We start from the raw sequence: 17,925 nt of genomic DNA on the forward strand, positions 1-17,925 counted from the left end.
TACCGCAAAAATCCAGTGTGGAGCAGCTTAGTCCACCTGACTTGTTCATCTGCTTATTCCCATGCTTTCTCTTTGCACGCCAACCCTACCTAGTCTCCGGCTTTATCTTTGCCTTTTAAAGGCTGTTTCTTTCCTTAGTTGCCCAGCATTTCTTAATGTAATTACCTGTCTTGGACTATGCTGCTTTTGCTCGATATGGTTTCCTGCATTCACTGCTCTTTCCGTGCATAGATATATTCTGTTTATTTAAATTTTTTGTTCAGTGCCATGCAGCCACTTCAGAGTGCTAGGTGATGTACAAAAATAGAACCTTCGGTTAGTACATTCAAGCAATGCTTGATGATCTTTATCCTGCCTGCCTCAGATTTTGGTTTGCAGCCGTAGGACGTGTCGGCATTAAAGAGCTAGTGGCCAGGGCATCGTTTCGTTTCAACGCTTGGCTGAGTGTTCATTCTGAATCATGTGCAGCTTGCAACAATATATAGCATAATCTCTTCTCATTGTTCGTAAGCGACAAGAGCAGAATTTACTGCCGACCTTGCACTACACAACAAGCACTGGCAAAGCTAATAGCCTGGCCTTGGCAAGCTGGTACGATAGCTGACTTTTTACACTTTTGATTTTATTGCAAGCAGCCCCCCCAAAAATAAACAAGGAAACAAGTGTGCTGTCTCACCTAAAAGTGTATGCCTTATGCTTGAAAAAAAATGTTAAGTTTGAAAATGTTCACTGATGCAGCTGTTCAATTCACTGAAAGTAATTTAAAAGATAAATTTTGAAAAAGGAGGGCAGGCAAAATAAATGGCTGGCATTCCAGGTTAATATATAAACAAATAAAATTAAAAAGCACACTTTGCACCATCTTTGTAACCACAGAGAGTGGAATTTTTGTATCTGGTTGTGAACAATGTGCATAGACATTGTGCAGTCCTTCAGAATGAAGGGAGTCTATGGGTAAAGTGGGCTGAGCCATTGCCATATAGACTGAAGCAAAATGTGAGTGACAATTCAACAGGTCAATGGATGAAGCCTGCAGACCAGGAGCCCCTAGTAGTATTTATACTATGTATGATGTTTTCAGTAAAAGCAGGAGTCTGTTGAGCTAGTGTGATCTCAAAGTCCAGACCTAAAAATTGGTCAACATAATATTCCACAACACCATGCCCTATGGATCTCCAAGCTTATATGCAAGTTGAGCTACATATTTTCAGTGAAAATGATCCTAGGTTACTACAAGTATTGCATGAGTGCCCACATCAGACTAGGTTATATTAGCGGATAACATATGCAAGATTCCCAGCAGTGATTACGTTGATGCATCAGGCATGGTTGCCAGCTGGAATGAAAAACATGCTTAAGTCAATGTCTAATGCCCCTACATTGGTAATACTTAACACCCATAGTTGCAGTGTCTCTGTCACCAAGGTAGTAATATTGGTAATAATAATAGTAGTGAGAGTCCCTAGCACTCCATGATTTATCACAGAACAATCAGCTTTAAATGTATTTTGGAAATTGAACCATTTTTCTCCAAACCCCAGCTTATGAGTTCTGAAAATGCACTCATTTGTGTCTCAAATACACATTTTCAGTGTTGGCATACATATATTAATCCAATCAAGCAAAAGCTTCCAATTTAGTGGACTGTGCAGCACACAAGAGAGCTACTTATAGGTAGGTGGAGAGCTACCAGTAGCTCCCGAGCTGCTCGTTGGAGAAGCCTTGTTCACGGTAAACCAGAGACTATAAAGAACTTTGTTTGAAACGCTTTGACCTGAACATGTAAATGAATGTATTAAGTAATAACTTGTTCAGAATCGGTTTACTGACTTGATGGCTCTTTACATGCTGGGCAAGTCAGCCAGTGAAACTGTGCACTCTTATTAGCAGCAGATGGTACAGGAGAGAGCACTGATCTTTAGAAGGAGACTCCTAGAAATCAAATCACTAACAATGGAGGGCTCAGAATTAGCACCAGGACCTCGTAGAAGCATCATGGAAAGAGCAGTGGATGAAGGGTACAACAAAAAGGGTAAACTCAATGCCTTTGGCAAGCACAAGGTGGGCAAAAGTATTGAACAAGTTTAAAGCGGGAGAGCTAAAAGTTTTGTACAGAGAGAGTAGACATAATTAATTCTTGGCACAAACAGGGCGGACTGGCCACCATTTATTGTACTATTGAAAAGTGGACAAAGCATAGCTCTGACCTTGCAGTGGGCATACCAGATGCTCACCAGGACTCTGGATGTGAACCGCACCTCCTTGATTAGGGCTGTCGAGGCAGAAACCAGTCCGCGGCTGCTTGTGTTCCTGCTACAGGGTGCCTGGTCTGGAAGCTTGTGCTGCAGTGTTTCTATTGCAGCAGCAACAATCTGATTTCAAAATTGCTAGTCTGTGTGTAGAGTGGCACAGTGGGCAAAAAACAGTGGCCTAAAATGTGGCTCAAGTGTTTTCTAATGGGTGAAATCAAGAATTAACTATTACTTTTTTATTTTTCAAAGCCAGGTGTTCCCGCTACAGTGCCACTAGAGTACATCTCCTCTCAAGGCCTTCGGTGATACCCCATCTCCCTCTAGCAGATACTCTTTCATGAGCAAACAGAAGTCTACCTTTGATTTAGCATATGCTTTCGCTTGCACTGGTGAACTGAGATGACTAAAAATGGAGCTTTCTCCAACAGGCTACCCAGTGTGGATTTCCACCTTATATGGCCTTTTGATCAACACTGGCCTCCTGGCCCTGATGAGAGATCTCAAGACCTGTAATAGGACTAGGTAGGAGTGTTCCCATTGTGTGTTGCTGATGGTGATGCTATCTGCTTACTCCTCTAAGCTGTATCTCAAACACTTCAGCGCCTCTACTGTTTCCTGCCTTTGACTGCCACCACTTTCAGGCAGCACTTTGACTAGGTTTCCATCGTCTAGTGTTATTCTTTGTTTCTACATTTTCTTTTGTGATTTGGTGTATAAGATGGGTAGGTGAAGGGCATAGGATTTACAGAGACTTTAATTTCTGAAACGATAGGATGTTCAATGACAATCCCTGCCTTTGAACTCTTGCATTGACATTTTATGCAGACGGGTGAATCACCTGACAGTGTCAGGGGCGGAGGTAACTTCCTTGTGTGATCTTTTCCAGTTTCAAGCTTGCTGATGGCCTCAGTGATTGTTATACCTTGCTGACCATCTATACACCACTTGAGATAGCTTAGGCCTGGATTGTGTATGTGAACAAATGTACATTTTCTTACCTTTCGAAGTGGAAAGTTCCTATTCGTTTAAGGGCTTGGAGGCAAGGATTATGTATTTCTCTCTTCTTTATTCCAACTTCATTAATTAAAGGACACTGAGGAAATCTAGATATCATTTCTGACAGAAACTGCAAATGATGTCACTGCATGAGCAGCTTAGCTAATCACAGCACAGAGCCCAAAATATCCAGTCCCAGGCATATGCCAGTTTCCTTTTGTCTTCATGTGACGTAGCCTTGTTGAGCCTTCTATTGGGATAACCACAATAATACACAACAATCTGACAGTCTCCGAATATCATGGTCTTAAAGGATGCATAAAAGTAAACATTCTGTTACAAAATTCTCATACCTGGCTTATGTGTACAGCTCTTCCAAAGATGGGTAAAAATGCTAAGTATTACTGTAATTTCGGATGGGGATAATCCCTGCCTTTCCATGCTTAACAGAACTGAAACTTTACATCTTGAAAGCTGGGAAATTTTACATTCTATGTCAGGACTGGACACATGTTTGAATGTGGACTCAGAGGAACGATAAGAGTCGTACATGATGTCAACCCCCCCATCCAGGGAAAAATCCTTATACGCCACAACGCCTCTTGCTGAATGGGCTCTGCAGGAAAGTGCAACTGTTGGCATGGTTACCCCTCTTCTTTTTGCCTAATGTTGATGCCAAATCTGATTGAAAGTGTGCTGGATCCTGCTAACCAGGCCCCAGAACCAGTGTTCTTTCCCAAAATCTGTACCTTTGTTTTCACAATTGGCACACCCATGGCACACAGTTAAGTCCCTTGTAAAAGGTACCCCTGGCACCAAGGGCCCTGTGGCCAGGGAAGGTCCCCAAGGGCTGAAGCATGTATTATGCCACCCTGGGGACCCCTCACCAAGCACATGCACACTGCCCCTACAGCTTGTGTGTGCTGGTGGGGAGAAAAAGACAAAGTCAACATGTCACCTCTCTCAGGGTGGCATTTCCACAAACCACTGCCTGTTGCATCGGTGAGTCACACCTCTAAGTGGCCTTACAGCCCTAAGGCAGGGTGCCCTTTACCACAGGTGAGGGCATAGCTGCAAGAGCAATATGCCCCTACAGTGTCTAAGTCCATTCTAAGACATTGTAAGTGCAGTGTAGCCTTATTGAGTATATGGTCTGGGGGTTTGTCATTATGAACTCCACAGTTTCATAATGGTTTTGCTGAATCCTGGGAAGTTTGATATCAAACTTCTCAGCACAATAAACCCACACTGATGCCAGTGTGGGATTTATTGAAAAATGCACCCAGAGACTATCTTAGAGATGCCCTCTGTATGTTAGCCAAACTGCTAGTGCAGGACTGACCGGTCTGTGCCAGCCTGCCACTTTCAGATGAGTTTCTGACCACATGGGGTGAGAGCCTTTGTGCTCTCTATGGCAAGTCCGGCGGGAAAATTAAGGAAAACAGGGATGAGTGACCACCCCAGCTAAGACCACCCCTAAGGTGTCCAGAGCTGAGGTGACCCTCTACCTGCAGAATCCTCTATCTTGGTTTGGAGGACAGGGATCAATAGAGTTAGGCTTGTGCCCCCCTATCCAAAGGGAGTGGGCACATCAAGTGTTTAGCCACCCTCAGGAACAGTAGCCACTGGCTACTCACCCTCTGATCCCTGTAACACCCCTAAATCTTGTATTTAAGGACTCCCCTGAACGCAGCTCACCAGCTTCCTGGAGACCTGACAAGAAGAAGAAGGACTGCATAGCTGAAAACCCCAGTAGAGAAGAAGGAAGACGACAACTCCTTTAGCCCCAGCCCTTCCGGCCTGTCTCTTGCTTCAAAGAACCTGCAAAAAGACCAGCAATGCGTCCAGCGGGCCCAGCGACCTCTGCAAACTCCAGAGGACTGCCTTGCACCCCAAAAGGACCAAGAACTCTCGAGGACAGCAGCTGTGTCTGAAGAAACCTACAACTAAAGACTCCCACCTCACTCTGGATGCGTGAGTCCTGACCCCTCTGCACCCGATGCTCACGGACCGTGTCCAGGTGGTCCACCCAGTACGAAAGCATCCCCAGGCGATTGTGAGCAAGTGCCCACCCTGGGTTGACCCCCTCCATGACGAGGCCTGCAGAGGGAATCCTGAGGACCCCCGACCGCAAGCTCCGGACGAAGATATCTGACGCCTGAAGAACACACTGCACCCGCAGCCCCCAGGCCTTGGAGAAACCGACCTCCGGTACCTCCTCGTTCAGCAGGCAGCCCTCTTCCCTGTCTGACCACTGGTGTGCCCTAACCTCCCCCTCCCCTGGACCTTGCCTGCAGCCTCTGAGTGACCCCCGGGGTTTTCTCACAGACCAGCATTGGGAACCCAATGTCCTGTTTGCACCCACAGCCGCCCCTGTGCCACTGAGGGTATGTGTTTGGTGCCTACTTGTTGCCCCCGAGTGCTCTTCTAATCCCCCCTGGATTGCCCTCCGAGTCGCGGGTACGTACCTGCTGGCTGACCGGATTCTGAGTACCCCCTGTCTCCATAGGAGCCCACATTAATTTTGCTCAACTTTGACCTCTGCACCCGTCCGGCCCCGTGTTGCTGGTGGTGGGTGTTTCGGGTTCATTTTAACCCCAACCGGTGGACTACCTAAAACTGAGACTGTAAGTGTTGTAGTTATCTGTAAAGAGATCTAACTTTTCTTCCCTCACAGGAACTGTTTGAAAATTGCAGTGTCCATTTTTAAAATAGCTTTTTGCCAATAATTCAAAAACTGTGTTACTTACCTATTTCAAACAAAATACTGTTGATACCTGTGTGAAATACAAAACGTTTAAGGTACTTACCTGCAACTTGAATTTTGTGGTTCTAAAAATAAGCTAAGAAAATATATTTTTGCAATATAAAAACCATTGGTCTGGAGTTAAGTCATTGAGTGTGTGCTTCCTCTATTGCCTGTGTGTGTACAACAAATGCTTTGCACTACCCTCTGATAAGCTTAACTGCTTGACCACACTACCACAAATAGAACATTAGTATTCTCTATTTTTGCCTCTGTCAAGCCTCTGTGGAACCCCTGGACTCTGTGCACATTATAGCTTACTTTGATAGTATATACAGAGCCAGCTTCCTACAGTTGGGTAAACACTTCAATATATTCAGTAGCAGAGGCTGCTATAAAAAGGGTGTAAAAGAGATGAAAAAGGTGTCTCTGGGCAGGATCAAAGAGAATAATTAAATGAATATTTGAAATACATATACCTTATAAATATCTGCTATGGAGTAAAATACTAAAATGGGACCAACTGAATTTTTGGTGTAATGGCTTTGTAAAGAAAACTCCGAGGCCATCCACTCCGTGAAAAATGAACACATGATCACCAGTGGTTATCCTTTTAGCATAGCTGGTTAAACGTTCGCCTTTGGCAAGTGCTTTGAGCTCAGTTCATGGGATCAAATCTCAGCAAGGTCAATCCAGCCTTTTCTCTTACTGAAGTCAGTAAAAGTACTGATGTTGAATTGCATAATAGTTTCCTCTGTTATTCCTAGCATCTGGTGATGGCAGAGCTATGGGATAAAGTGCTAATAAAAAAAAATACTATCTCCATTGATACCAAATGAGTAGTAAAAAGTGCAGCTGTGCATAGGCACCATTTACAGTTTTAATGAAAAAATTATCATAACAAACCCAAAACTGTAATGAGGTTGATTGTTCAAGCTGCACATCTGCAAAAAGCAAACCTCTTTGGACACTGTACTCCTTCTGTTTGTTAGTTTTTCTTTTGGTTCAACTAGTGTGTAACTTTGGTTTACATATCCCCATGTAGGTGTAGTGCCTCAGCTTCAAAAACAGACTCCAAGCGTTAATTACTCCCTTGACACAAGCACTGTCCTTCAACTTCCAAGTCAGCTTAGCCTCTGTGATCCTTAGAACTTTCTCTATATTCGAGAAGAAATGGATGTTCATACCTCTTGTTTGGTATTTAGCATCTAAATATTTGGAATTCCTTCCTTGGCCAAGAGACAGTGTCCCACTCTCAAGTGGTCTCCAGTTCTTTCCAGTAACTGAGCCAGGGATCTCATAGGACAACTCACCAGTGCCCTAAGATCAGTTGGTGCCAGGGACAATGCACCCTCTATAGTTTTAATTGTGATTTCAGAAAACTACGATATATAAGTATGCCTGATGTTTTGGGGATATGTCTCTTTGATAAAGGGTGTTGCAGTAGAGTGAACTGATGAAGCTGACTGCTCGCTTGACTGCTGCGTATATATTAATACTGAAGTATATAAAAAAGTGATGGATGGAATACTTTAATTAATCCTGGTAATTACTTTGCTGCATCCCAGTCCATAATTATTTTGCACACCATGCCTTCTCTGTTAGAGCCAACCATATGCAAATTAGTCTCCACGATGCTGCAATAGAAAGAGTTCAATCCAAAATGCTAGGCCAAGTCCTCCCTCAACTGGAACACAAGCAGCTGAAGGCTGGTTTTGCCCTCATTAGTGCTCATCATTCGGGTTTGGCTTGGCTCCAGTGGCACAGTGAGCACAGCCCTAGGTCTGGGCATCACACTGAAGTACAAAAACAAGTGATGTATTTAAAGCTTGAATTAATCTCAGCCACTAGTAATTACTCGGGGCCACATCCCAGTCCACTGTTATTTTGCACACCATGACACCTAACTATGGATCCAGCCATATGCAAATCAGCCTTGATCCTGTTCCAATAGGAACAGTCCAGCCCAAATTGTCAGGCAAGGTCCTCCCTGAACCAGAACACAAGAAAACCAAGACTGTTAATAAGCATGAGTTGCATAATTTCAGCTGGTGGTGCTTTGCATGATGCTGTGAGCATTTTATTGGGAACAAGAGCAAGGACACTCCAAGAGTCTGACAGGTGTGGGTTGGAGTGCTGAAAACCGGTATTGCTCTGTGACTGGCTAGCAGTTAGTGTAATAGGAGGCCCATGTGACCTTTCCTCCGTGAGGGCTTCTGGTGAACTGTGTTGCCAGGTGGGTGTTGACTTCTCTGTTTTTTTAACATGTTGTATGGTGAGAAACTGGTAGATGGAGTCATTTGCTTTTGCTCTCATGTTGTGGGACCCACTTCAAACGTGTTGTTCTCACCTTTTTCTTAAAATGTAATTGTGGATGACTTTAGGGCTTTGATGACAGCACGTATGGTTAGCAATAGGGCAGGTAGTCATTGTATAAAGTTCATTTTAACCTACATTGGTATTTTGTGAGCTCTGCTCTGTTTCAGTGCATGATGGAGTCTTCTTTGATGTGAAATTCTGGCAGCAGTACATTTGTTGCATCTCTGACCCCTCCCACTTGCTTCTTTTGGATCATATTTTGCTAATGTTGCTTTCTCAAAATGGTGACGCTTGCACAGGTATGTTATGGTATGGGTATACAAGCGTCTAAATCGCTCTGCGGTAGCATGCTGTTCCAAGGGAGGCCAGTGTTAGTGATTAGTTAGGTGCGCAGCTTCAATTCTGTGCTTTGCAGTGTGAACTATTCTTTTCATCTAGATTAATGCAGGTTCCATATATGATAACCACCTTGTTGAATGCACCAATGCAAGAGTTCACGGCCATTTTGTTTCATAGATTCAAAGATTGACGGGGTGCATTCTGGGTAAGATGCAGGCTGCATAGCTCTCAGGATATTAATGTGTTTCTTAAGGAAAGCCACTTGTGCTCCACATAGTGATCCGGTCAGTCCATCCTATGATCAGTGTGGGCCTAAGGGGTCCTTTTCAGTAAAGGAGAATGATTAATCAGATCTGTGGGCAGACTTGTCTGATGCTCAATGTAGCCTTCCATTCCTGTTCAGATGAAGATCGGACGCCCCTCTTCGCAGGCACCTTGTGTCCTTTTGGACCATTTCTATTTAATTAGAGCTTGTCTGGCAGGGATAAATATATCATTTATTTTCTTTGTTTCTTGCAGGTGGTACAGTTGCATGCTGGGGAAGAAATGTAGCCTGGCCCCTTTAAAAGAAGAACTTCGAATTCAAGGAGTAAGTTTTATTCTCACTTTTCAAGTAGACTTCATTGCTAGCATTAGTAAGCATGTGGCCGTGTGAAAATTGGACCCTACGATTGGTCAGACCTATCCATGTCGCCATGTGATAAAATCCTTCCTACACAGTTGACACCTATTGATATTGTGACTAATGGGGATGCAGCTTTAACAGTGATTGGTGAGCTCGCAGTGTTCTCTGCCAGGCTGTTTCATTGTATTTTTATTTTATTATGGCGCACTGTCAAAAGCATGAAACAGCTTATGAGACATGAGTCGTACACTCCCGACGAAAAAAGCATGAACATATTTTGAGAGCTAGAGTGAAGGCCAGTGTTGGCAATGCTGTTTTTTTTATGTTAAGTCTAGTAGCAGAAAACTGAACATGCTTTGAAATGATCCTTGTATTAAGTGTGTTATTTGAGGCACAACAATTGTAACAGTAAGCTCATTTGGTGTTGGTCATGTTTTTTTTTTTTATAGAGGATGGAAAATACTGGATTAATCAGACATAAATAGACATGTTTAAGTACATGATGTGTATAGACATTTCCATTGCTTAATCAGGCCCAGAATGCAAGTGTTGTACCCTTTGCACAGGTGTAGATTGTGAGTTGTCATCTGACGCTCCATCCTGGATCATAGACTTTTGCATGGGGGTGTACAGTTATCCCATTTTTGATATCCTCAAAAATTAGCCTTGGCCAACATGCTAGTCAGTATCATTCTAGCAGAAACACAACAAAATTAGTGGTCCTCTTAGGATGCTCTGAGCAAGTGTTCATTTGATTCCTTCTTCAGCATGCCAGTCTGTGTTCTTGGCTTCAGTTCATCTATCTACTTTGTCTTTGTGTGTTATTTGGTGTCTTCTCCAGGACGTCTGTCTCTTTCTCCTCTCTTTTTCGTGCCTGTCTCCCCATGGCCTTGTGCCTTCACCTTACTCTCTCCATATCTGGCCAAACTCTCTCTATTGTATTCTATTGTTTTGCAGTGGAGCATTGTACATAGTTATAGGTTAAAAAGCAATTACAGTTTGTGTACAGAAGTGGGTGGACTTCTCTTTATATTTGAAGTAGGTGGTTTCCTTTTCAGTGGATGAGGTGTTCTTTGAAAATGTGTGCTCACATTCTTTCTGAGGTGGAGAAGATAAGGGGTTTTCTGGATCCTTGGTATGTAGCTTCAGAAGGCTTCTTATGGTATATTCCATTTTCCTTTTGTTTTGACTTCTTGTGATGTCATGGCTGTGGGTGGGGCACAGTTGTCTTGTGATAGTAAGTTTGTATGTTAGTTGTTACTACCTTAGACGTGAAGCTGCAGGTCTTCCTGATTATGTGGCCATGGTGCGGTTGCATTTATTTAGTCTTTTGAGGCAAGTTGAGCAGTGAAAGACTCACTTCAGTTTCTCCATGGAAAAAAATGGGGGAGCCAGCTCATAGAGCATTGCTGGGAGGTTAAAAGGCAAAGCTAGGTTGCTGATTTATTAAAGGAATAATTGCTAACTGTTTGAGTTTTCTCATCAACACTCAGTTCTGAGCGAGAGATTAGTGTCAGTGATGAATCGAAGTAACTTGCCGAGAGTTGTCTTCATGTTGGACAGCCAGATCTGAGTTTTTTTGCTGCTGTTTATAATGAGGTTGCACTTGGTATTAGTTAGATTCAGTTTGGTATCTCTGAGCTGAAGAGGGTGTAGAAGTCTTTGAGCTGATTAGTTTTTGTGCTTGTGGGCACACCCAGAAATAACCTGTATATTGTTGGCACACTTGTGAATCTTAATTGTGTGTGTTTTCCGGGAAGAATATAAAAAGGTTTTAGCAAAGGTTAATGAACAAAGAGTAAAGGAGATGGATCGTTGAGGTTCTCTGTGAGTTACTGATTGCTACTGGGATCTGAAATCTCCATCTGAATTAATTGATATCGGTTCTGTGATAGGACGTTTGCTCAATGTTTGATGGTCAGTGGTATCAAACATGGCAGAGATCAAGCAGAACCAAGAGCCAAAGGGTTGCTTTTGTCTGTGGTATAAAGGAAAGGGTGGTATCCATTGCTTGGAGGTTGCTGTTTCACTTCTGCAGCGTGCTCTGAAACGAGACGAGTAGTCCTTAAAGAGAGAATTGATGCTTAGGTGGTCTTGTAGTCAGGTGGTGCCTGCTTTCTCGATAGTTTTGCAGAATATCAGCAAAGTCTGTATGCATGTGCCTGATCGATATATAAAGTTTCTTGCGTTACTCATTAGCTCAAACTCCATGGCCCTTCTCCTTCCTATGGAAGCTTTACATACACCACCATTGGTAGAAATATTCTCTGGGTAGATCTTTTAGAAGGAAGGCTTGGTTTGGCCGTGGGATGGGAGACACATGTTCACCCATATCCTGGGTTTCCCACATCGTCTTATCTTCTTTTATCTTCTTGTGCCTGGGACTGTTCCTGTGAGTTGGGGCTAGCCCAGTGTAGTAATGTTACAGCTCTGCTGCTCTCTCTTGTCCCCCAGCGATTGCCAGCATTGATCATCCACCACTTGTAGCGATCCATGAATGAACACAGCTGCACGAGCATTAGGATAACAGCTTCGGAAATCGTTTTCTGTCTTGCTCTAAGTTGCTACGAGATTACCATAGGTCACATACAGGAAAGAGCTTCCTCTAACTCAGAGTACTGAAGTAACCATAAAGATATTGTTCACCCTTTAATAATCACCTTAATATGGTCTTTAGTGAGTAGCGCAGTCAAGCCTATGGCATCCACTCAGCAGATCACTCTACTGATCATACTGAGATCAGGCCATACGGCTGCACTTGCCTGACCTAAGCATTGCATTGGCTTTAGCATTATACATCATGTCTTGCATGAATTTGGCTTCAGCTTGAGTGTGGCCTCCGCCTGCCTTTTGTGATAGCTTGACATGGTAGTTTACAGACTTTGATTTGAGCGAATGAGCCCCATGGCCAATTAATTGAAATTAAGGTTACAAATGCTCCTTCTTTTCCGCAGGTTCCTAAAGTTGCTCACACAGAATTTTATCAGGGACGGACAATGAGATGGGCTTTGGCTTGGAGTTTTTATGATGATGTAAAAGTGCCTGTAAGTATGCAGCTTACATATTCCATGGCTCTGCACTAATACCATGTTTTATGAAGAAATTGATGTATTTGCTCACTGATTTCAGAAGACAAATATGGAGGTTGGGCAGAATATGTAGATGTCTTGGGCAAGAGGTAGAATACTGAGTCAATTTTATGAAATCAAATTTATTTTTGCTGATAATTTTTGTGCTAAAGCTGACCTCAGCAATTGGTGGTTATTTTTATACTTCATTTCGGGACTGGGGTCACCAGGTAGCTTTCTGTAGTGCTCCAGATCTTTGAGTTATCCTAGGCCTTCTGCATTGTAGTAGAATGTTTCTTGCACCCCCCCTCACCCTTGCTGACCGGTGATTGTATTGCTACTTCCCAACTTACTTGCGTAGAGACACTGTCATTTTTGAAGAAATGGCCCATTTTCTCTCTTTAGGTAGATAAGTTTACTTTTCTTTGTCTTAAAAATGAATTTATGTTCTCAACGTATTACTTTTGACATTTAATATTTTGCAAAAAAGTTGCCAATAAAGTCAACGTAAAAATGTTTTACTGCTCCATAGCCATGTGACTGATTTATGATTTTAATTATAGTAATTACATAACACACAGTGATTTAGTGAAAATATTCCTGTTTGATTCTGATAGTGATCCTTTAATTCTACACTGTGGGATCAATCAATCAGTCATTACTTTTACAGCGCAGCTTATCACCTGTGAGGGTATCCAGGCGACGGGTGCTGGGTTTGGTCGAAGAGCCAGGTCTTGAGCTTCTTCCTGAAGTCTGTCAGCGAAGGAGATGTTTGGAGGTGAAGGGGGAGGGCATTCCAGGACGTGGTGGTGAGGTAGGAGGAGCGTCCTCCGCTGTGGTACGGCGGATCCGCGGGGTGTGTGCCATGGCAAGGGAGAGGAAGCAAATTCTTCTATGTAGCTGGTGACAATTCACGCAGTGGTTCATGTATGCTGGTCCTTGGTCACTGAGGCCTTTGTAGGCGTGTGTCAGGAGCTTGATTTGGCATCTCTTCTCGATGGGGAGCCAGTGGAGGTTTTTCAGGTTCTGGGAGATGTGGGTTCTTTTCGGTAAGTTGAGAATCAGTTTGGCCGCTGAGTTTTGTATCGTCTGGAGCCGTCTCTTGAGTTTGATGGAGGTTCCTGCGTACATTGCATTGCCTTAGTCCAGCCGGGTGGTGATTAGGGCTTGTGTGACTATTTTCCTGGTGCTTGCGGGGGATCCTTTTGAAGATTCTTCGGAGTATGTGAAGAGTGCAGAAGCAGGATGAGCATACTGTGTTGATGTGTTGCCTCATGGTTCGCTTGCTGTCCAGGATGATGCCGAGGTCGCAGGCGTGGACTTTTAGTTTGGGGGTGGGTCCAAGTTCTGCATGCCACCAGGTGTCGTTCCAGAGGGGAGGTATGGTTGCCACGATCAACACTTCGATCTTGTCTGTATTGAGCTTTAAACAGTTGTCCTTCATCCAGGTTGTGACGTTCTACATGCAGTTTTGGAAGTTGGTCTTCGTTGTCGTGGGGTCTGATGAGATTGAAATGTGTTGACTGTACGAGGATAGTGGTTGAAAATAACACACGTTCAACTATTCCAATAAGGGATTGATAAGTGCATAACTCGATTGTCAATTTGATATTTATGTCTTTGCCTTACATATATCTCCTTCAGCATTGTTTCTGCTTCACAGACTTTAAAGAGTGCATCGGGTGCAGAGAACAAAAACAATTTTCTTTACCAACTCCTGCATTTTCTAACAATACATATTAATACGCCTTTGCTTGGTGAAGTCTGCTCCGGATTTGAGATCTATTGTGATATAATTTGCCAAATGGTCTGTTCTAAATAAGTCATGATGTGTTTAGCATGTAGGACTCAAGTCAAATACAACCTTTATTTTTTGTTAGTTTGTATTTTTTTTCTATTTATTTTTATAGATAGCCATTTTGATGGTGTTCTGCCCAAATATTTAATGTATTTACTGTGGATTATTTGTGACAACTTGTTTTTGAGCAGCAAAGAAGACAATACTTCTAAATAGCTATTTCTCAAGCAGGCAGATTTATAGATAGATTTTTAAATAATTTTGTTGGAGCCAATTGAACTGAGTCTGTCTGGTGGTCCTTTAGAGGAGTTTACATACACAGTATTCACTCCACTCTCAAAACGGTTTGTAGGGGGTCCCCTTGCTTTTTGTAGCTATAGCACATGGGTCGTGGGCACAAAGAATTGAAACGCTGCTCCCAGCACTAAGCACCTATTTGAAAAATAGCCTAAGGAGAATACAGATTATATAATGTTGTTACTTTGATTAAAAGATGATTGAGTTAGTGTTGGGTAATGTACTATTGAGGTCTCTAGCCTTTACCATTGGCTTGATACTGAATACAACACTGGCCTACTGATGTGTGGATAAGTTGGCAGTCATCAGGCATACATTTATAAAATAAAAAAATATGTTCACGATTACAGTTAGCAAAACAATATACCATCCCTATGAACAAGGTTTTACAAGACCCATCACAGTGAAATTCTGCTGGCAGTGGGTGTTTTAACACCAAAACCCTTGACTACTACGGTAATCTGTGAAATGCCTTGTAACTAAATAGCTTTCGACAGCCTGGTAAGTAATGTGATAACAATCCAGTTTCAGGGGCCTATTGACTTGGCCATAAGGTTTTCACATTAAATAAGCCAAGCCTACTGTCTGTGTGATAACTTTTTAGACTAAACAGGCCATATGTTTGACATTTGGCATAACATTTCCCTGCACTAATCAAGTCTCTGGCTGTTATCATTGGTTTGTTTCCATAACTCAGGCCTTTAGTACTGAGCATAAGCTTTCCCACAAGGTAGGCATTGGGCATACAGTCATTAAATTGCAAATGTTTCAGTTGGAAAACAAAAATACAATCTCTCCTAAAAGGAATTTACAAGGATTCTGTTATGATGTGAACTAAAGAAGACAGTGATCTCCTGTGTGGAATCTAGAATGCGGGGTGGGAGACAACAGTTACGAGGAGAAACAAGGCAGATGGATGTAGGTCGGGAAGAGGAGATGCCAGGTTGTGATTTTGGATTAAATTTGATTTGAACACTTTTAAAGATTATTGTGTTCTTTGGTAAGGATGGCACTTCAATTTGGCGAAGTGTTGATGTTGGTGAGGACCTGCGTCATTTCACAACCTGGTTGGATCTCTTTGCCGTACCGGCTCAGTGGATATTGTATGACGAGAGCGTATTTCATGGACATCCTCTAATACAACAGTACGGCAGTACGGCAATAGTCATTTCAAGATACTGTGGTGGTTTGGCTTATCGTGTACTTCTTTCCACTGGGTGATTTGTCTGTACACCACAGTTCAACGGATAGGAGCAGCTCGAGCTGTTTCTCGTGTGCTCTTCGTTTAGCAGGTGACGTTCAGCGTGCGTCCACGTTAGATGACGTGATGACATGGGAGCCATTTTGGTTCGGGGTTGTTTGCGTCTTGGAGTGGGGAAGCGCAGTGCAACGGAACGAATCGAGGGGTGTGTTTGGCGATCGGAACACCTGGATACGTGCTGGTTTCGACAGGCAATCAGCACCGGAATATAGCAGTGTTTCGGCCACGTCTGGTTAACTGCATATTTACGGAGCAATTTGATTTGTAGTTTTGGGAGAGGCGTTTAGGTCCACCTATGTTTTGTTGCGAGTGCTGATTTACGTTGATTAGCACACCCTTCACCTGTGTTCTTGTTGTGAGTACTGATTTTTCGATGATTGGCACACCTTTAACCTCTCAATTCCACAAGTAACTTTTGTATTAATATTATTTGCCTTTGTTGGTCTGTAAAAAAAAAAAAAAAAAAAAAAAAATACGTTTAATACATACCAACTGTGGGTTAATAATCTGGTAGCTATAATGGCTGCACACAATGCAATTAGCCCACCTCTGATGTTTCTTAACTTTCCAGGGGTTCCTGTCATAATTTTTGAAGATTGGATAGAAATGTTCGAAAACTATCTCCTTGCACTAGATGGTCAGCAGTTTTCGCCCACTAGAAAGAAAGCTGTTTTATTGAACAATCTAAGAGGTGGGGGTCAGAGGATATTTAAATATCTGCCTGTGGCTTTAGCACCTAATGGCTGACCTTTGGATAATGCTTATAAAGAAGCCTTTAAAAGACTACAAGTTAGATTTGCTAAGAAGAGCAATCTAGTTATGGCTAGGTATAAATTTTATACACAACCACAGGCAGATCATGAGAGTATAGAAGAATTTGTGTTCATACTTAGAGAACTGCCAGTCAAATGCCGGTTTGGGGTTATGACAGAGGAGCTTATTCGTGACCAGCTTTTAGTACAGTGTAAGGACAAGACGATACAAGAAAGGTTGTGAGCAGCAAAAGATCCTTCATTACAAGAAGCAGTTGATATGGCCAAAGTCATTGAGGAGTCACTGCGATGTATAAAATAACTCAACAGTAGAGGTAGAGGTATGGGAGATGTTGCTACAATGAGGAACAGTAGTAGTAGTAGTAGTAGTAGTAGTAGTCCTGAAAGGGATATTAATGTTGTCAAGAAAAATAGCTTAAAAAGGAATACATTAGACTCTAAGAACAGGGTCCAAAGTAAGGATAAAGGGTGTAGTCGGTGTGGGAGTACGTATCACAACTCTGATTTTAAAAAGTGCTATGCCTTAAACAAAGAATGCAGGAGATGTGGGTTCAGAGGCCATTTTGCTAGGATGTGCAATGAAGCGAGTAAGCAACACAATTGTAAGTCTAGAGTAGGAATTGTAGATACATCAGTTTCTTGTTCGGATGTGGACAGAATCCTAGTAGTAGGGAATGGTCACATAGATTCTCAGTATGACAGGAGGCACTCAAGGAGGCCGACAGCTTTATTTGAAATTTGTGGGTGTCAGGTCAAACTTATGATAGGTTCAGGATCGATGTACACCATAATTCCTTAGAACCTTTTTAGAACTCATTGGAATGGCATTAACTTACTTTCTAAAGCTATAAACCCAGGGGGTTATCAAGGAGAGGCTATTGAAATATTGGGATATTTACAAGGAGTCATCAAATTTGGTTCACGTGAAGTCATTGGGAAGGTTTGTGTCGACTGATGGTCCAGCCATTTTAGGATGGGGACATCAATATGATCTTAACATTGTGGTTAATCCAAGGGCGCACATTCAGGTCATGGTAGTAGAGATGCCCTTAGATGATGTGAAAGAGTGGACAAGGGGTATTTAAAGATAGTTTAGGATGTCTAAAAGGTATGTACATAAAATTATTCTGAAAAGGAAATGCAGTTCCAGTGCAACATAAGGTGAGGAGGGTGCCCATGGCGGTACATGATGTTAGAGAGCTGTTGGGTGATATGCTCAAATAAGGTGTGCTCGAACCTATACAGGGAGTGCAGAATTATTAGGCAAATGAGTATTTTGACCACATCATCCTCTTTATGCATGTTGTCTTACTCCAAGCTGTATAGGCTCGAAAGCCTACTACCAATTAAGCATATTAGGTGATGTGCATCTCTGTAATGAGAAGGGGTGTGGTCTAATGACATCAACACCCTATATCAGGTGTGCATAATTATTAGGCAACTTCCTTTCC

The 17,925-nt window shown here is 42.7% G+C and overlaps 1 protein-coding gene across 1 annotated transcript in view; it reads left to right on the forward strand.

The window, feature by feature from the left end:
- The window catches only part of METTL16 (methyltransferase 16, RNA N6-adenosine), a 248,706-nt gene that overhangs the window by 162,552 nt on the left and 68,229 nt on the right, over nt 1–17,925 (forward strand). The window contains exons 7-8 of the mRNA XM_069227020.1: nt 9,172–9,241; nt 12,232–12,321. Of these exons, the coding sequence (XP_069083121.1) occupies nt 9,172–9,241; nt 12,232–12,321 (160 nt within the window). The remainder of the gene's footprint in view (nt 1–9,171; nt 9,242–12,231; nt 12,322–17,925) is intronic.

The sequence above is a fragment of the Pleurodeles waltl genome, chromosome 3_2 (assembly GCF_031143425.1).
Source record: "Pleurodeles waltl isolate 20211129_DDA chromosome 3_2, aPleWal1.hap1.20221129, whole genome shotgun sequence".
NCBI lineage: Eukaryota > Metazoa > Chordata > Amphibia > Caudata > Salamandridae > Pleurodeles > Pleurodeles waltl.